Source organism: Oncorhynchus masou, unplaced genomic scaffold, assembly GCF_036934945.1.
Source record: "Oncorhynchus masou masou isolate Uvic2021 unplaced genomic scaffold, UVic_Omas_1.1 unplaced_scaffold_905, whole genome shotgun sequence".
Classification (NCBI taxonomy): domain Eukaryota; kingdom Metazoa; phylum Chordata; class Actinopteri; order Salmoniformes; family Salmonidae; genus Oncorhynchus; species Oncorhynchus masou.
In genome coordinates, this window is record NW_027015524.1 from 49,502 (window position 1) to 70,867 (window position 21,366).

General features: G+C 46.9%; 1 protein-coding gene across 1 annotated transcript in view; it reads right to left on the reverse strand.

Annotated features, from left to right (window-relative positions):
• LOC135538093 (serine/threonine-protein kinase ULK4-like) overlaps positions 1-21,366 on the reverse strand; it is a gene marked incomplete at its 3' end in the record, with an annotated part of 248,859 nt that overhangs the window by 12,823 nt on the left and 214,670 nt on the right. Inside the window, exon 23 of the mRNA XM_064964078.1 lies at positions 3,889-4,055. Within this exon, the coding sequence (XP_064820150.1) occupies positions 3,889-4,055 (167 nt within the window). The remainder of the gene's footprint in view (positions 1-3,888; positions 4,056-21,366) is intronic.

The following is a 21,366-nucleotide window of genomic DNA, read 5'->3' on the forward strand; positions in this document are numbered from 1 at the left end:
CCTCCTCATCCCGGGCCAGTGTAACCGTGCGGTGATCCGTTCCCGGGTCTTCTCCATTCACAGGTGCGCCCCCAACAGGTGGGTGTGGGCCAGCTGAAGAACAGTTCCCACGTACCGTCGGGGCAGCAACAAAACCTCTTGAAGTTCCCCTGTTGGCGCGACACCTGATACAAAAGGTTATTCTTGATTTGGAAATGGGGGTATCGCCAGTCACTCACCCCGGAAGTAGCTGTCCGTCCACCGCTATCACTTGGGCTGCGGCGGCTTTCAAGTTAGGATCCTCCCACTGGGCCGTCCCGAATTGTCCCCTCAGTTGGCCCCCAGGGGGTGTCTCGACTGGCCCCTCGAAATCGAGGAGGGGGAGGCTGGGCTCTTCCTTCTGTGGGTTGGGTTGCGGCACCCACTCCGACTCCGGACCCGTAGATATAGGTTGATCAACCGTTTGCTCCCGGGCCGCACAGGCGATGGGTCGTCCTCGCTCTCGTCTTCGGCCGGCTCTAACCTTCTTCCTCAGCTCGTGCCCCCACAGGGCCGCAAACAGTGGACAATCTTGTCCCAGTAGGAGAGGTACCGGCAACTGTTATTGCACCCACCATCATCTGGTAGTTCACTTGTGGCGTCACGATGTTGGCTCAAACGGTTGGATACCGCTTTGTGTCCCTGTGAATACAGGAAATGGACATCTCCCTGCCACATTCAGTATCCTGGTACAGCAGGCTCGTGGTTACAAGGGTAACCATATTTCCGGAGTCTAATAGAGATTCTGTGTCATGTTTGTCAACCTTCACCGGGACCACGGGTGCTGTTGATTCGTGGTGTGTCCAACAGGAGGTAACGCAGTTCACTGCGTGACACACCTCGCCTCCGGGGCTTGCTAATGGCATCGACTCCTCTCGAGCCGGGCAATTCCAGGCAGTGTGCCCCCGGCGCCACACTCAAAACACCTTCTTTGGTCTCCGGCCCTACACCAACCGTCTCTCCACGGATTTGCGGTCTCTTGGCCCTGCCGACTGTCGGTTTGGGGTACACAGCAGTGGGGCTGTCTTCAAGAGACCATCTCCAGGATACCGTCTTCTGGGCTCCGGGTCTTGCTGTATCCTGTGGGGATCAAAAACTGAACTTCCTCCTGTTACCTCTGGTACCGTCCCCAACTATACGGGAGACCGTTCCTTCCCCAGTCTCTCCCTTGTGTGCTGCCCTTCTGGCAGCTTTATGCGACTTGTACAGCTGGTGAGCAATCAGCCCTTGATTACTCACCAATTCCCAATCTGCCCCAATTAGTCCTGGCTGGAGAGCCACGTCAAGACCTGGCACGTCCAGCAGATGAAGCCATCGCCTCGTGATGTATACTCTGTCTGTCACCAGGCCTTGATGAGTCTTCCCCTGGTGGCTGACCTGCAAAATATAGCTACTTCCTCACTCAGTCACCTAGATGTGATAGGTGGACATTGAGTGCCCTACACACACTCAAGCCCTCCGCCAATGCATGCACACACGCACAGACACGTAGAATCAGGAATTCCCCAGGGCAGCTGTCTAGGCCCCTTACTTTTTCATTTTTTACTAATGACATGCCACTGGCAACATTATACACGTCAGCTACTACAGCAACTGAAATGATTGAAACACTAAACAAAGAGCTGCAGTTAGTTTCAGAATGGGTGGAAAGTAATAAGTTAATCCTGACAATGATATGCATGTCAATCTCTCATGGCTCAAAGTGGAGGAGAGACAGACTTCATCACTACTTGTTTTTGTAAGAAGTGTTGACTAAAGGGGATCCCAAATAAACACACACACACACACACACACACACACACACACACACACACACACACACACACACTTAACCTCCCCTTCACCGGCCTGTTCTAAAAGAGATTTCACTTTTGGATGAATAGCGTGCCCAGAGTGAACTGCCTCCTACTCAGTCCCAGATGCTACTATATGCATAGTATTATTAGCATTGGATAGAAAGCACTCTGAAGTTTCTAAAACTGTTTGAATGATGTCTGTGAGTATAACAGAACTCATATGGCAGGCAAAAACCTGAGAAAAAATCCAAACAGGAAGTGGGAAATCTGAGGTTTGTAGTTTTTGAACTCAGCCTTATCGAATACACAGTGGGATATGGGTCAAGACGCACTTCCTAAGGCTTCCACTAGATGTCAACCATCTTTAGACACTTGAATGAGGCTTCTACTGTGAAGTGGGACCGGATGAGAGCTCTTTGAGTCAGTGGTCTGGCAGAGTGTCATAGCCTTATGACGTGCGGTCACGAGAGTTTGCTCTCGTTCCATGTCATTTCTACAGACAATGGAATTCTCCGGTTGGAAAATTATTGAACTTTTATGATAAAAACATCCTAAAAATTGATTCTATACTTAGTTTGACAAGTTTCTTGACCTGTAATATAACTTTTGGAACGTTTCGCCCGATTGGACCAGATCGCTTTTTGGATTTGTTTACCAAACGCCCTAACAAAAGAAGCTATTGGACATAAATGGACATAAATGATGGACATTATCGAACAAAACAAGAATTTATTGTGGAACTGTGATTCCTGGGAGTGCATTCTGATGAAGATCATCAAAGGTAAGTGAATATTTATAATGCTATTTATGAATAATGTTGACTACCCAACATGGCGGATATTGCTCTGGCTGGTTTGGGCTCTGAGCGCCCGTTCTCAGATTATGCTTTTTACGTAATTAAAAAAAAAATCTGACACAGCGGTTGCATTAAGGAGAAGTGTATCTAAAGTTCCATGCATAACACTAGAATTTTCATCAACATTTATAATGAGTATTTCTGTGAATTCATGTGGCTCTCTGCACAATCACCGCATGTTTTAGAACTACTGAGCGTAATGCGCCAATGTGAAATTAGATTTTTTGATATAAATATCCACTTTATCGAAAAAAACATACATGTATTGTGTAACGTGAAGTCCTATGAGTGACATCTGATGAAGATCATCAAAGGTTAGTGATTCATTTTATTTCTATTTATGCTTTTTGTGACTCCTCTCTTTGGCTGGGAAAATGGCTGGGTTTTTCTGTGGCTTGGTGGTGACCGAACATAATCGTTTGTGGAGCTTTAGCTGTAAAGCATTTTTAAAGACACTGTGGCTGGATTAACGAGAATTGTATCTTTAAAATGGTGCCTAATACTTGTATGTTTGAGAAATATGATTTATGAGATTTCTGTTGATTTGTATTTGGCACCGTGCAATTTCATTGGCTGTTGACGAGGGGTTCCACTAGCGGAACGGGGTAACAGAGCAGCATGCAAACATGGAACGACTCTAACAGGAAGGAGGAGGAGCTTTGCAAACATAGAATGACTCTAACAGGAAGGAGGAGGAGCTGTGCAAACATAGAATGACTAACAGGAAGGAGGAGGAGCTGTGCAAGCATAGAACGACTTAACAGGAAGGAGGAGGAGCTGTGCAAACATAGAACAACTCTAAACAGGAAGGAGGAGGAGCTGTGCAAACATAGAACGACTCTAAACAGGAAGGAGGAGGAGCTGTGCAAACATAGAACAACTCTAAACAGGAAGGAGGAGGAGCTGTGCAAACATAGAACGACTCTAAACAGGAAGGAGGAGGAGCTGTGCAAACATAGAACGACTCTAAACAGGAAGGAGGAGGAGCTGTGCTGCTTGAGTGACAGGGGCGGGGCTTGGTATGTGTGGGAAGCAGCCCCAAGAGAATGGGAGAGAGACGACAAACAGAGTAAACGATGAAAACAGACGTTACACGGCGGCTGAGTGGCGCTCAAGGTATTGCATGCAATATGGATCTCTTGCGATATGGATATTGCACATGATTCCAATGTGAAGTGTAGTAATTGTGCAGCCCTAGATACTGTACGTTTAGCATACCTGGAGTGCAATGCGCACCACTCTGGATGTGCTGGTCAGTACATTGTGCAGAGTGTCCAGTAGAGACAACAGGAGATCATGGCTACTCTTTCTCCCAGGCCTCTCCTCTCTCTCCACGTACAGAACGGCTGCCTCGCTGAAGACACTGCAGACCACCTCCACCAGACCTGAGTAAAACACAACACACACAGCATGAAGGATGACCAGACCTGAATAAAACACAACACACACAGCATGAAGGATGACCAGACCTGAATAAAACACAACACACACAGCATGAAGGATGACCAGACCTGAATAAAACACAACACACACAGCATGAAGGATGACCAGACCTGAATAAAACACAGCATGAAGGATGACCAGACCTGAGTAAGACACAACACACACAGCATGAAGGATGACCAGACCTGAGTAAAACACAGCATGAAGGATGACCAGACCTGAGTAAAACACAACACACACAGCATGAAGGATGACCAGACCTGAATAAAACACAACACACACAGCATGAAGGATGACCAGACCTGAATAAAACACAACACACACAGCATGAAGGATGACCAGACCTGAATAAAACACAGCATGAAGGATGACCAGACCTGAGTAAGACACAACACACACAGCATGAAGGATGACCAGACCTGAGAAAAACACAACACACACAAGATGAAGAGGATCAAACAAAGGCTGTGTCCCAAATAGCATAATATTCCCTATATAGTGTACTACTTTTGACCAGAGCCCTATGGGAATAGGGTGCCATTTGGAACACAATAAAGAGGCTTTAGCTAGTCCCAGAGGACATAAACAAAGAACCAATGGCTCCACCACACAGAGTTTTAAAGTACAAGCTGGTGTTTTACAAGGCCTCAATACAACTCACTCTACTTAAAATGAAGTTGCACTTCTCTTCCATTGATGAAGTACATGAACCAGTTCCAGGCCTTGAGAGAAGGCCCTTTATGATACATCACAGAGAGTAGTTCTCGCTGACTGATGGGCTACTTCCTCCAGTATGATCTATACAGGACATTAGATCATATATAAACCATAAGATGCTGCCATTGGTAGCAAAATTATGATAGAAAATAGACTAATAATGACAGAAAATGTAAATGCGAACTGGGTGCTTTTAGCACATGGAGGATGCCCTCTAGACAGTCTGTATGATACAGTTATATCACTGAGTTACAAATCATACTTCTCCTCCATCCCAATTACTACAGAAAGATATCATCTCTTTCCACTGACACAAAACCTTTGCCTTCTCCTGTCTCGTGCTTTGTTTGCCATGCCTTGTTGAAATATTAAGAGTGTATGAATAATCTGCTTCGTCTTTAAAGACAGAATAACCTTTTCAGACAGTTTCTCAAGAGCGCTCTTCTCTGTCTGACCGGTCACCCCGGATCATGGCAGGTAGTTGAACCCTGTGCTGCCATCTGAGAGCAATGCTCTCTCCACAATAAACACCTGAGTCTTCAGTGGAACCATCCAGCTTTGAATAGAGATAGGTACATCTACCAAGGGAGAATGACAGTGATAATATGACACATCATTATCTGTCATCTGGAATACAATGAGCAGCAGATTTCACCTTGACAAAAATTACCTGACAAGAATAAACCATGCAGTCAAAAAAACTCCCAGTTTTACATAAAAAAAATGTGAAGGACGGTACAAAAATCCTGAGAAAAGAAATAGGCTTAAATATATTCAGAATAGATTTGCCTCAGAAAAATGAACTCAATGTTGGGCAGATATTGTCTGATTGCTCAACAAACTGGCTACGGCAGGATGGCTGCATTAGTGCTGCTTCAGAGGAAATGATGAAAGGAGTAGAGAGAGAGAGGGAGAGAGTGAAATAGAGAGAGAGAAGGGGGAGAGTGAAATAGAAAGAGAGGAGGAGAGTGAGCGAGAGGAGAAAGGCATACAGACGGACAGACGGCCAGTGAGAGTGGCGTCCATATTCAATGTACTGTGGAGAACCATTCTGATGAATAATATCCTGATGATGAATAATAATACAAAACAGTCTTCAACAGCGCTCCTCTCCCTATAGGAAGACTCTTCTTAATAAGAGTGGTTTTTGGTTTTGTGTTTTTGTTTTTTACACCTTTTTCTCCCCAATTATGCAATATCAAATTGGTAGTTACAGTCTTGTCCCATCGCTGCAACTCCCAGACTCGGGAGAGGCGAAGGTCGAGAGCCATGTGTCCTCCGAAACACGACCCGCCAAGCCGCACTGCTTCTTGACACAATGCCTGCTTAACCCGGAAGCCACCGCACCAATGTGTCGGAGGAAACACCGTACACCTGGCGACCGTGTCAGCATGCATGTTACGGATACAGGTATCCTGGGGGTATTTGTATTTCTCCTCTGTTCTAGTAACAAGTGGCAGTCATCAATATCATTCTGAAGACACACCTCCTCCTGTTTCCCTTACCCAATCACATCCCCTTTCCCTTGGTTTAAAAACCCAGTCAGTTGTTTTCCCAGTGTCTCTCTCTCTCTCTCGCTTTCTCTCTATGGATTGCTGAAGACCACATATTCTTTCATACCCACAGTTTAGTTTGTTTGTGCAGATACATCTCACATTGTCTGTTATCATGTGAGTATGTACTGCTGTGGTGTATTATTGTTGGTTGATTGGTGGGAGAAGGGGATAACCAGGCAAGTCGACCTTGGGCATACATTACCATAGGAAAACGTTGTCTGTTATCATGTGAGTATGTACTGCTGTGGTGTATTATTGTTGGTTGGTGGGAGAAGGGGATAACCAGCCAAGTCGACCTTGGGCATACATTACCGTAGGAAAACATTGTCTGTTATCATGTGAGTATGTACTGCTGTGGTGTATTATTGTTGGTTGGTTGGTGGGAGAAGGGGATAACCAGCCAAGTCGCCCTTGGGCATACATTACCGTAGGAAAACGTTGTCTGTTATCATGTGAGTATGTACTGCTGTGGTGTATTATTGTTGGTTGGTTGGTGGGAGAAGGGGATAACCAGCCAAGTCGACCTTGGGCATACATTACCATAGGAAAACGTTGTCTGTTATCATGTGAGTATGTACTGCTGTGGTGTATTATTGTTGGTGGGAGAAGGGGATAACCAGCCAAGTCGACCTTGGGCATACATTACCGTAGGAAAACGTTGTCTGTTATCATGTGAGTATGTACTGCTGTGGTGTATTATTGTTGGTTGGTTGGTGGGAGAAGGGGATAACCAGGCAAGTCGACCTTGGGCATATATTACCATAGGAAAACGTTGTCTGTTATCATGTGAGTATGTACTGCTGTGGTGTATTATTGTTGGTTGGTTGGTGGGAGAAGGGGATAACCAGCCAAGTCGACCTTGGGCATACATTACCGTAGGAAAACGTTGTCTGTTATCATGTGAGTATGTACTGCTGTGGTGTATTATTGTTGGTTGGTTGGGGGGAGAAGGGATAACCAGCCAAGTCGACCTTGGGCATACATTACCATAGGAAAACGTTGTCTGTTATCATGAGAGTATGTACTGCTGTGGTGTATTATTGTTGGTGGGAGAAGGGGATAACCAGCCAAGTCGACCTTGGGCATACATTACCGTAGGAAAACGTTGTCTGTTATCATGTGAGTATGTACTGCTGTGGTGTATTATTGTTGGTTGGTTGGTGGGAGAAGGGGATAACCAGCCAAGTCGACCTTGGGCATACATTACCGTAGGAAAACATTGTCTGTTATCATGTGAGTATGTACTGCTGTGGTGTATTATTGTTGGTGGGAGAAGGGGATAACCAGCCAAGTCGACCTTGGGCATACATTACCGTAGGAAAACATTGTCTGTTATCATGTGAGTATGTACTGCTGTGGTGTATTATTGTTGGTGGGAGAAGGGGATAACCAGGCAAGTCGACCTTGGGCATACATTACCGTAGGAAAACGTTGTCTGTTATCATGTGAGTATGTACTGCTGTGGTGTATTATTGTTGGTTGGTTGGTGGGAGAAGGGGATAATCAGCCAAGTCGACCTTGGGCATACATTACCATAGGAAAACGTTGTCTGTTATCATGAGAGTATGTACTGCTGTGGTGTATTATTGTTGGTGGGTTGGTGGGAGAAGGGGATAACCAGCCAAGTCGACCTTGGGCATACATTACCGTAGGAAAACGTTGTCTGTTATCATGTGAGTATGTACTGCTGTGGTGTATTATTGTTGGTGGGAGAAGGGGATAACCAGGCAAGTCGACCTTGGGCATACATTACCGTAGGAAAACGTTGTCTGTTATCATGTGAGTATGTACTGCTGTGGTGTATTATTGTTGGTGGGAGAAGGGGATAACCAGCCAAGTCGCCCTTGGGCATACATTACCGTAGGAAAACGTTGTCTGTTATCATGTGAGTATGTACTGCTGTGGTGTATTATTGTTGGTTGGTTGGTGGGAGAAGGGGATAACCAGCCAAGTCGACCTTGGGCATACATTACCGTAGGAAAACATAGTCTGTTATCATGTGAGTATGTACTGCTGTGGTGTATTATTGTTGGTGGGAGAAGGGGATAACCAGCCAAGTCGACCTTGGGCATACATTACCGTAGGAAAACGTTGTCTGTTATCATGTGAGTATGTACTGCTGTGGTGTATTATTGTTGGTTGGTTGGTGGGAGAAGGGGATAACCAGCCAAGTCGACCTTGGGCATACATTACCATAGGAAAACGTTGTCTGTTATCATGAGAGTATGTACTGCTGTGGTGTATTATTGTTGGTGGGTTGGTGGGAGAAGGGGATAACCAGCCAAGTCGACCTTGGGCATACATTACCGTAGGAAAACGTTGTCTGTTATCATGTGAGTATGTACTGCTGTGGTGTATTATTGTTGGTGTGAGAAGGGGATAACCAGGCAAGTCGACCTTGGGCATACATTACCGTAGGAAAACGTTGTCTGTTATCATGTGAGTATGTACTGCTGTGGTGTATTATTGTTGGTGGGAGAAGGGGATAACCAGCCAACTTGGGCATACATTACCGTAGGAAAACGTTGTCTGTTATCATGGAGTATGTACTGCTGTGGTGTATTATTGTTGGTTGGTTGGTGGGAGAAGGGGATAACCAGGCAAGTCGACCTTGGGCATATATTACCATAGGAAAACGTTGTCTGTTATCATGTGAGTATGTACTGCTGTGGTGTATTATTGTTGGTTGGTTGGTGGGGGAGAAGGGGATAACCAGCCAAGTCGACCTTGGGCATACATTACCGTAGGAAAACGTTGTCTGTTATCATGTGAGTATGTACTGCTGTGGTGTATTATTGTTGGTTGGTTGGGGGGAGAAGGGGATAACCAGCCAAGTCGACCTTGGGCATACATTACCATAGGAAAACGTTGTCTGTTATCATGTGAGTATGTACTGCTGTGGTGTATTATTGTTGGTTGGTTGGTGGGAGAAGGGGATAACCAGCCAAGTCGACCTTGGGCATACATTACCGTAGGAAAACATAGTCTGTTATCATGTGAGTATGTACTGCTGTGGTGTATTATTGTTGGTGGGAGAAGGGGATAACCAGCCAAGTCGACCTTGGGCATACATTACCGTAGGAAAACGTTGTCTGTTATCATGTGAGTATGTACTGCTGTGGTGTATTATTGTTGGTTGGTTGGTGGGAGAAGGGGATAACCAGCCAAGTCGACCTTGGGCATACATTACCATAGGAAAACGTTGTCTGTTATCATGAGAGTATGTACTGCTGTGGTGTATTATTGTTGGTGGGTTGGTGGGAGAAGGGGATAACCAGCCAGTCACCTTGGGCATACATTACCGTAGGAAAACGTTGTCTGTTATCATGTGAGTATGTACTGCTGTGGTGTATTATTGTTGGTGGGAGAAGGGGATAACCAGGCAAGTCGACCTTGGGCATACATTACCGTAGGAAAACGTTGTCTGTTATCATGTGAGTATGTACTGCTGTGGTGTATTATTGTTGGTGGGAGAAGGGGATAACCAGCCAAGTCGCCCTTGGGCATACATTACCGTAGGAAAACGTTGTCTGTTATCATGTGAGTATGTACTGCTGTGGTGTATTATTGTTGGTTGGTTGGTGGGAGAAGGGGATAACCAGGCAAGTCGACCTTGGGCATATATTACCATAGGAAAACGTTGTCTGTTATCATGTGAGTATGTACTGCTGTGGTGTATTATTGTTGGTTGGTTGGTGGGAGAAGGGGATAACCAGCCAAGTCGACCTTGGGCATACATTACCGTAGGAAAACGTTGTCTGTTATCATGTGAGTATGTACTGCTGTGGTGTATTATTGTTGGTTGGTTGGGGGGAGAAGGGGATAACCAGCCAAGTCGACCTTGGGCATACATTACCATAGGAAAACGTTGTCTGTTATCATGAGAGTATGTACTGCTGTGGTGTATTATTGTTGGTGGGAGAAGGGATAACCAGCCAAGTCGACCTTGGGCATACATTACCGTAGGAAAACGTTGTCTGTTATCATGTGAGTATGTACTGCTGTGGTGTATTATTGTTGGTTGGTTGGTGGGAGAAGGGGATAACCAGCCAAGTCGACCTTGGGCATACATTACCGTAGGAAAACATTGTCTGTTATCATGTGAGTATGTACTGCTGTGGTGTATTATTGTTGGTGGGAGAAGGGGATAACCAGCCAAGTCGACCTTGGGCATACATTACCGTAGGAAAACATTGTCTGTTATCATGTGAGTATGTACTGCTGTGGTGTATTATTGTTGGTGGGAGAAGGGGATAACCAGGCAAGTCGACCTTGGGCATACATTACCGTAGGAAAACGTTGTCTGTTATCATGTGAGTATGTACTGCTGTGGTGTATTATTGTTGGTTGGTTGGTGGGAGAAGGGGATAATCAGCCAAGTCGACCTTGGGCATACATTACCATAGGAAAACGTTGTCTGTTATCATGAGAGTATGTACTGCTGTGGTGTATTATTGTTGGTGGGTTGGTGGGAGAAGGGGATAACCAGCCAAGTCGACCTTGGGCATACATTACCGTAGGAAAACGTTGTCTGTTATCATGTGAGTATGTACTGCTGTGGTGTATTATTGTTGGTGGGAGAAGGGGATAACCAGGCAAGTCGACTTGGGCATACATTACCGTAGGAAAACGTTGTCTGTTATCATGTGAGTATGTACTGCTGTGGTGTATTATTGTTGGTGGGAGAAGGGGATAACCAGCCAAGTCGCCCTTGGGCATACATTACCGTAGGAAAACGTTGTCTGTTATCATGTGAGTATGTACTGCTGTGGTGTATTATTGTTGGTTGGTTGGTGGGAGAAGGGGATAACCAGCCAAGTCGACCTTGGGCATACATTACCGTAGGAAAACATAGTCTGTTATCATGTGAGTATGTACTGCTGTGGTGTATTATTGTTGGTGGGAGAAGGGGATAACCAGCCAAGTCGACCTTGGGCATACATTACCGTAGGAAAACATTGTCTGTTATCATGTGAGTATGTACTGCTGTGGTGTATTATTGTTGGTTGGTTGGTGGGAGAAGGGGATAACCAGGCAAGTCGACCTTGGGCATACATTACCATAGGAAAACGTTGTCTGTTATCATGAGAGTATGTACTGCTGTGGTGTATTATTGTTGGTGGGTTGGTGGGAGAAGGGGATAACCAGCCAAGTCGACCTTGGGCATACATTACCGTAGGAAAACGTTGTCTGTTATCATGTGAGTATGTACTGCTGTGGTGTATTATTGTTGGTGGGAGAAGGGGATAACCAGGCAAGTCGACCTTGGGCATACATTACCGTAGGAAAACGTTGTCTGTTATCATGTGAGTATGTACTGCTGTGGTGTATTATTGTTGGTGGGAGAAGGGGATAACCAGCCAAGTCGCCCTTGGGCATACATTACCGTAGGAAAACGTTGTCTGTTATCATGTGAGTATGTACTGCTGTGGTGTATTATTGTTGGTTGGTTGGTGGGAGAAGGGGATAACCAGCCAAGTCGACCTTGGGCATACATTACCGTAGGAAAACATTGTCTGTTATCATGTGAGTATGTACTGCTGTGGTGTATTATTGTTGGTGGGAGAAGGGGATAACCAGCCAAGTCGACCTTGGGCATACATTACCGTAGGAAAACGTTGTCTGTTATCATGTGAGTATGTACTGCTGTGGTGTATTATTGTTGGTTGGTTGGTGGGAGAAGGGGATAACCAGCCAAGTCGACCTTGGGCATACATTACCATAGGAAAACGTTGTCTGTTATCATGAGAGTATGTACTGCTGTGGTGTATTATTGTTGGTGGGTTGGTGGGAGAAGGGGATAACCAGCCAAGTCGACCTTGGGCATACATTACCGTAGGAAAACGTTGTCTGTTATCATGTGAGTATGTACTGCTGTGGTGTATTATTGTTGGTGGGAGAAGGGGATAACCAGGCAAGTCGTCCTTGGGCATACATTACCGTAGGAAAACGTTGTCTGTTATCATGTGAGTATGTACTGCTGTGGTGTATTATTGTTGGTGGGAGAAGGGGATAACCAGCCAAGTCGCCCTTGGGCATACATTACCGTAGGAAAACGTTGTCTGTTATCATGTGAGTATGTACTGCTGTGGTGTATTATTGTTGGTTGGTTGGTGGGAGAAGGGGATAACCAGCCAAGTCGACCTTGGGCATACATTACCGTAGGAAAACGTTGTCTGTTTCCGGTTCCGGGTTGGAGCGAGCGGTCGCATCTACACTTCGGTCCGCAGGTAGTATAACTTTTCATTACATTTCATTATAGTACAACGGTTTGATTTGTCTAATCTTAGCAATTTCTTCTTAGCTAGCTACATAGCCGTCTTTGTATCAAAGATAATTGCATAATTATCGTATTTCGTCGTCCTAACGTATCTGCCCAGCAGCTAGCTAAGCAGCTAGCTAACATCCACTGTCCACCAGCACTGTAGAAACTATTACACTCAACTGAACGACTCGATTAGCGTAGTGTCAGCTAGCTACATAGTTGTCTTCGCTGTCTTCGTATCCAAGATAATTGTGTAGTTTAGAGTGTGTAGACTTAGAGTGATTATCTTAATTTACCGAGGTTAGCTAGCCAGCTATTTGTCGTCCTTAACGTAGGAGATGCTGCTAGCTAGCTAGCCAACAGCTAGCCTACCTCTACGGAATTGAACTTCAACTACCCGGTCAACATTCCGCGTCGCTCCACAGGTAGTATCACATTTTCATTTCACTTCATTACAGTACAACGGTTTGATTTGTTTGATCGTAGCTAGCCAGCTACATAGCCGTCTTTGTATCTAAGACAATTGTGTAGTCTAGAGCGATTTTCTAGGTTAGCTGGCCAGCTATTGTCGTTCTGTTAACGTAGCTAGCCAGCTAGCCCCCGAATAGCAGCACTGTAGAAACTATTACAGTACAACGGTTTGATTTGTTTGATCGTAGCTAGCTAGCTACATAGCCGTCTTTGTATCTAAGACAATTGTGTAGCCTAGAGCGATTTTCTAGGTTAGCTAGCCAGCTATTGTCGTTCTTCTAAGGTAACGTAACGCAATCAACCTGCTAGCTAGCCAGCTAGCCCCGAATAGCAGCACTGTAGAAACTATTACACTCGACGGAACGACTTGATTAGTGTAGTGTCAACATCGCAGCCACTACCAGCTAGCCTACTCCAGCAGTACTGTATCATTTTAGTCAATAAGATTCTTGCTACGTAAGCTTAACTTTCTGAACATTCGTGACGAGTAGTCCACTTGTCATTCCAATCTCCTTTGCATTAGCGTAGCCTCTTCTGTAGCCTGTCAACTATGTGTCTATCTATCCCTGTTCTCTCCTCTCTGCACAGACCATACAAACGCTCCACACCGCGTGGCCGCGGCCACCCTAATCTGGTGGTCCCAGCGCGCACGACCCACGTGGAGTTCCAGGTCTCCGGTAGCCTCTGGAACTGCCGATCTGCGGCCAACAAGGCAGAGTTCATCTCAGCCTATGCCTCCCTCCAGTCCCTCGACTTCTTGGCACTGACGGAAACATGGATCACCACAGATAACACTGCTACTCCTACTGCTCTCTCTTCGTCCGCCCACGTGTTTTCGCACACCCCGAGAGCTTCTGGTCAGCGGGGTGGTGGCACCGGGATCCTCATCTCTCTCAAGTGGTCATTCTCTCTCTCTCCCCTTAACCATCTGTCTATCGCCTCCTTTGAATTCCATGCTGTCACAGTTACCAGCCCTTTCAAGCTTAACATCCTTATCATTTATCGCCCTCCAGGTTCCCTCGGAGAGTTCATCAATGAGCTTGATGCCTTGATAAGCTCCTTTCCTGAGGACGGCTCACCTCTCACAGTCCTGGGCGACTTTAACCTCCCCACGTCTACCTTTGACTCCATTCCTCTCTGCCTCCTTCTTTCCACTCCTCTCCTCTTTTGACCTCACCCTCTCACCTTCCCCCCTACTCACAAGGCAGGCAATACGCTCGACCTCATCTTTACTAGATGCTGTTCTTCCACTAACCTCATTGCAACTCCCCTCCAAGTCTCCGACCACTACCTTGTATCCTTTTCCCTCTCGCTCTCATCCAACACTTCCCACACTGCCCCTACTCGGATGGTATCGCGCCGTCCCAACCTTCGCTCTCTCTCCCCCGCTACTCTCTCCTCTTCCATCCTATCATCTCTTCCCTCTGCTCATACCTTCTCCAACCTATCTCCTGATTCTGCCTCCTCAACCCTCCTCTCTTCCCTTTCTGCATCCTTTGACTCTCTATGTCCCCTATCCTCCAGGCCGGCTCGGTTCTCCCCTCCCGCTCCGTGGCTCGATGACTCATTGCGAGCTCACAGAACAGAGCTCCGGGCAGCCGAGCGGAAATGGAGGAAAACTCGCCTCCCTGCGGACCTGGCATCCTTTCACTCCCTCCTCTCTACATTTTCCTCCTCTGTCTCTGCTGCTAAAGCCACTTTCTACCACTCTAAATTCCAAGCATCTGCCTCTAACCCTAGGAAGCTCTTTGCCACCTTCTCCTCCCTCCTGAATCCTCCTCCCCCCTCCCCCTCCTCCCTCTCTGCAGATGACTTCGTCAACCATTTTGAAAAGAAGGCCGACGACATCCGATCCTCGTTTGCTAAGTCAAACGACACCGCTGGTTCTGCTCACACTGCCCTACCCTGTGCTCTGACCTCTTTCTCCCCTCTCTCTCCAGATGAAATCTCGCTTCTTGTGACGGCCGGCCGCCCAACAACCTGCCCGCTTGACCCTATCCCCTCCTCTCTTCTCCAGACCATCTCCGGAGACCTTCTCCCTTACCTCACCTCGCTCATCAACTCATCCCTGACCGCTGGCTACGTCCCTTCCGTCTTCAAGAGAGCGAGAGTTGCACCCCCTTCTGAAAAAACCTACACTCGATCCCTCCGATGTCAACAACTACAGACCAGTATCCCTTCTTTCTTTTCTCTCCAAAACTCTTGAACGTGCCGTCCTTGGCCAGCTCTCCCGCTATCTCTCTCAGAATGACCTTCTTGATCCAAATCAGTCAGGTTTCAAGACTAGTCATTCAACTGAGACTGCTCTTCTCTGTATCACGGAGGCGCTCCGCACTGCTAAAGCTAACTCTCTCTCCTCTGCTCTCATCCTTCTAGACCTATCGGCTGCCTTCGATACTGTGAACCATCAGATCCTCCTCTCCACCCTCTCCGAGTTGGGCATCTCCGGCACGGCCCACGCTTGGATTGCGTCCTACCTGACAGGTCGCTCCTACCAGGTGGCGTGGCGAGAATCTGTCTACCCGCCACGCGCTCTCACCACTGGTGTCCCCCAGGGCTCTGTTCTAGGCCCTCTCCTATTCTCGCTATACACCAAGTCACTTGGCTCTGTCATAACCTCACATGGTCTCTCCTATCATTGCTATGCAGACGACACACAACTAATCTTCTCCTTTCCCCCTTCTGATGACCAGGTGGCGAATCGCATCTCTGCATGTCTGGCAGACATATCAGTGTGGATGACGGATCACCACCTCAAGCTGAACCTCGGCAAGACGGAGCTGCTCTTCCTCCCGGGGAAGGACTGCCCGTTCCATGATCTCGCCATCACGGTTGACAACTCCATTGTGTCCTCCTCCCAGAGCGCTAAGAACCTTGGCGTGATCCTGGACAACACCCTGTCGTTCTCAACCAACATCATGGCGGTGGCCCGTTCCTGTAGGTTCATGCTCTACAACATCCGCAGAGTACGACCCTGCCTCACACAGGAAGCGGCGCAGGTCCTAATCCAGGCACTTGTCATCTCCCGTCTGGATTACTGCAACTCGCTGTTGGCTGGGCTCCCTGCCTGTGCCATTAAACCCCTACAACTCATCCAGAACGCCGCAGCCCGTCTGGTGTTCAACCTTCCCAAGTTCTCTCACGTCACCCCGCTCCTCCGCTCTCTCCACTGGCTTCCAGTTGAAGCTCGCATCCGCTACAAGACCATGGTGCTTGCCTACGGAGCTGTGAGGGGAACGGCACCGCAGTACCTCCAGGCTCTGATCAGGCCCTACACCCAAGCAAGGGCACTGCGTTCATCCACCTCTGGCCTGCTCGCCTCCCTACCACTGAGGAAGTACAGTTCCCGCTCAGCCCAGTCAAAACTGTTCGCTGCTCTGGCCCCCAATGGTGGAACAAACTCCCTCACGACGCCAGGACAGCGGAGTCAATCACCACCTTCCGGAGACACCTGAAACCCCACCTCTTCAAGGAATACCTAGGATAGGATAAGTAATCCTTCTCACCCCCCCTTAATGATTTAGATGCACTATTGTAAAGTGGCTGTTCCACTGGATGTCAGAAGGTGAATTCACCAATTTGTAAGTTGCTCTGGATAAGAGCGTCTGCTAAATGACTTAAATGTAAATGTAAATGTAAATGTTATCATGTGAGTATGTACTGCTGTGGTGTATTATTGTTGGTTTGTTGGTGGGAGAAGGGGATAACCAGCCAAGTCGTCCTTGGGCATACATTACCGTAGGAAAACGTTGTCTGTTATCATGTGAGTATGTACTGCTGTGGTGTATTATTGTTGGTTGGTTGGTGGGAGAAGGGGATAACCAGCCAAGTCGACCTTGGGCATACATTACCCGTAGGAAAACGTTGTCTGTTATCATGTGAGTATGTACTGCTGTGGTGTATTATTGTTGGTTGGTTGGTGGGAGAAGGGGATAACCAGCCAAGTCGCCCTTGGGCATACATCACCGTAGGAAAACGTTGTCTGTTATCATGTGAGTATGTACTGCTGTGGTGTATTATTGTTGGTTGGTTGGTGGGAGAAGGGGATAACCAGCCAAGTCGCCCTTGGGCATACATTACCATAGGAAAACTTTGTCTCAATACCCCAGTTAGAACTGGGTGGACCACCCCCTGTATGTTATTGGTTAGTTAGCTAGCAGTTCTTTACCCAGTAAGACTAGCTTAGGGGTTTTGGGATATTTATTATTTCTTTCCTTGGGTCCAGCTCAGCCCCTTTTCCCCACACCCCATTACCATGTGTTTGACAATAAACCTAAAATGTTTGATGGTAGGTTTAGGTTGTCTGTGGATTTCTGTTAGTTCTCACTGTTCCTTTTCACTGTTGTGATTTACATGAGATATGTTAGGGTCTCGTTTCCCTCCCCCTAGACTGATTTTAAAACGGGGGTTCATAACAGTGCACTCCACCCGGCCCGCCACAGGAGTCGCTAGACAGTGATGGGACAAGGACATCCCGGCCGGCCAAACCCTCCCCTAACCTGGACGACGTTGGGCCAATTGTGCGCCGCCTCATCGGTCTCCCGGTCGCAGCCGGCTGAGACACAGCCTGCGATCAAATCCGGGTCTGTAGTGACGCCGCTAGCACTGTGATGCAGTGCCTTAGACCGCTGAGCCACTCGGGAGGCCCTTAAGAGTGTCTTTTACCTGGAAATGGGAGTGGTTATAACCATGCTAATGAGAGTACCTGACAACAACCCTTCTGCCTGCCTGCCTGTCCATCGGTTTGTTTGTCTGTCTTCCTGTCTGCCTGTCTGTTTGCCTGTCCATCTGTCTGTCTGTCCGTATAGCTATCTGCCTGCCTGCTGAGAAACACACAAAGGCCATACTAGAGAATGAAGGGCTCGCTGGAAAAGGTCTGTGTGTGGGTAGAGTACACGTGTGTGTGTGTGGCTATATTCAAGCCTCTCCATGAACGACAAGGTTCTTCTGGAACTGTTGTGTTTTGACTGTGTGGTGACCTGAGGCAGCAAGACTGTTTATCTGTGTTTACCACTCCAGGCTTTTTGGAAGGAGACATTTGTCAGTGTTTCTGTTTTTCTTTCTCTCTCTCTCACTCTCTCTCTCTCACTCTGCATTTCTGAAGATAACTCATGAATATCTCCACAATGCCTTGCATTATGCCACAGACAATATAATTACTGTGGTGAATGGCCTAAACACCAGGCAGAAAAGCAGACAGACGGGACATTGTCCTTTACAGTTCAGGGAAGCTATCCAGATCTCAACAGAAAGCTTCAGTTGCCATAGTGAAACGTAATAGGATGAATGGTTCTCGACAATTAAATGACTGTAGGTCTGAATAAACCCCTCAGAGAAACAGATACTTGACTGTAGGTCTGAATAAACCCCTCAGAGAAACAGATACTTGACTGTAGGTCTGAATAAACCCCTCAGAGAAACAGATACTTGACTGTAGGTCTGAATAAACCCCTCAGAGAAACAGATACTTGACTGTAGGTCTGAATAAACCCCTCAGAGAAACAGATACTTGACTGTAGGTCTGAATAAACCCTATCAGAGAAACAGATACTTGACTGTAGGTCTGAATAAACCCCTCAGAGAAACAGATACTTGACTGTAGGTCTGAATAAACCCCTCAGAGAAACAGATACTTGACTGTAGGTCTGAATAAACCCCTCAGAGAAACAGATACTTTGTACACTGTATACAATATACACCGAGTATAAAACATTAGGAACACCTTCCTTGTATTGAGTTGCACCCTCTTTTGCCCTCAGAACAGCCTCAACTCATCAGGGATGGACTCTACAAGGTGTCAAAAGCATTTCACAGGGATGCTGACCCATGTTGACTCCAATGCTTCCCACAGTTGTCAAGTTGGCTGGATGTCCTTTGGGTGGTGGACCATTCTTGATATACACATGGGAAACTGTTGAGCATGAAAAACCCAGCAGCTTGCAGTTCTTTACAAACTCAAACCGGTGCGCCTGACAACTACTACCATACTCCATTCAAAGGCACTTAAATATTTTGTCTTGCCTATTCACCCTCTGAATGGCACACACACACAATCCATGTATCAATCCCCCTTTAACCCATCTCCTCCCCTTCATCTACACTGATTGAAATGGATTTAACAAGTGGCATCAATAAGGGATCATAGCTTTCACCTGGATTCACCTGGTCAGTCTGTGTCATGGAAAGACACTCAGTGTACTAAAACACAACAAGCAGACTGGCTGTTGTGCTGCTACTCTACTTCCTGGTGCATGGCTCCGCACGGCACTACACAGCACTCCCAGGGGTCCCTTATCTCCACACTGGCCAATTAGAAAACTCATCTCATCCACTCACTGGCTGTCTCTCTCTCTCACACACACACAACCGGCCCTGCCGCGTTCGTCCACTCTCCCGCAGTCTCTCGATCTCTCTCTTAAAAGAAGCCAATTAGACCAGTTTTCCCCTGCCTGCGTTTTCGTGAGCCTGATCTGGAGTGGGCCACTAGCACAGCCAGAGACGGAGACAGAGAGAGGAGAGCTGCTAGAGATAGCTCTAATTACCAGGGTTATATTTAGTGCTGGGTCAACACATTCCTCAGAACAGGACCTGATTGGTGCATAATGATGCTGACTTCATAAAGTCACTCGCAAGTGACCCTCCTGTAATGAGAAGGGTAAAGGAGGAAAGAGAGGAAGTCGCCCCCTATTTTGAAGGACGAACGTCGAGCCCGGAGTGGAAGTGGTATTCCTATTGGTTGACAGGGGGAGGTGGGGGGCGGGGAGCGGGGCTTTTGTTGACAGACTGAGGGGTTTCCTCTTTCCTGTTCTGCTCGGTAGCAATTACAGCCAGGGACCTGAAAGCTTTCTGACACTCACACCTATAATTCACAGGGCCCCAGCCACGCGCTCCAGCATGATGCAACATGCAGACAAAATACAGTTACTGACACAAACAGAGGTACGAACCATTTGACACACCTGCAAAACGCCACCACACCATAGAGTACTCTCCCGTAGCTAACAGCTAACCCATTTCCATAGCATTCTGAATTCATTCTCCACTGAGCAGGTGCTACATGTTGTGCTGCTCCACAGTAATATAATGAGTAACCATTCAACATTGTCACAATGCAGCAGAAGCATTCAGTCAGTATAAGTGGAGCCAAAACAAAGATTCATTCTGTACTGATAATCCTCTCACTCACCTAATAAATGTAAAGCTCACACACTGCCGTCTTCCTCTAATTTACTGTACCAATGTATAGCAACGTGTGTTTATTGAATAATCTCCATATCCATGATTAAGTAGAAAATTAAGTATCCATGATTAAGTAGCATCATCTGTTATAGCAGCATCTCTTGCCAGTCTATACTCGGCTCCATCATATCGGCACATAGCCTCTCCTATCATTGCTATGCAGATGACACTCAACTACTCTTCTCCTTCTCCCCCTTCTGACACCTAGGTGGCGGCACGCATCTCTACATGCCTGGCAGACATCTCAGCTTGGATGTCAGCCCAACACCTCAAGCTTAACCTTGACAAGACTGTGCTGCTCGTCCTCCCGGGGAAGGCCTGCCCGCTCCAATATCTCTCCATCACGGTTAACATCTCCACGGTGTCACCCTCCCAGAGTGTCTTGGAGTTGACCCTGGAAAACACCCGTTGTTTTCTGCTAACATTAAAGCACTGACTTGCGAGGGGGCGCTGGTGAGCAGCAACATGTGAAGATGCGTTTTCTCGGTGCTCCTGTCCAGGGCTGTAAGAGGTGCGTAACTGGCTGCAGGGAAGTCAGGTGCAGGAGAGCAGACATGGGTAACAACCGGAGCAGTTTATTTAGGCAAAACAAACTGCACCCAGAAACAACAAAATACGGGTTAAAATAACCAGGCGCAAACCAGTTAGAAATGCACAAACACTTTACAACAAACAATTCCACACACAGACATAGGGGGAACAGAGGGTTATATACATGTCACGTAATGAGGGAATGTAAACCAGGTGTGTGGGAAAACAAGACAAAACAAATGGAAAATGAAAGGTGGATCAGCGATGGCTAGAAGACCGGTGACGTCGACCACCGAACGCCGCCCGAACAAGGAGAGGAACCGACTTCGGCTGAAGTCGTGACAAGGGAGAACATTTTACTATAAATATTTCACATAACACCCTACCGTGTTAATTTAGTAACATTTTATTAGGAGTCAAACAATTTTTTTCTTTAAATTTTTGTCCATTTCATTGTGAAATGTCGAAACAACA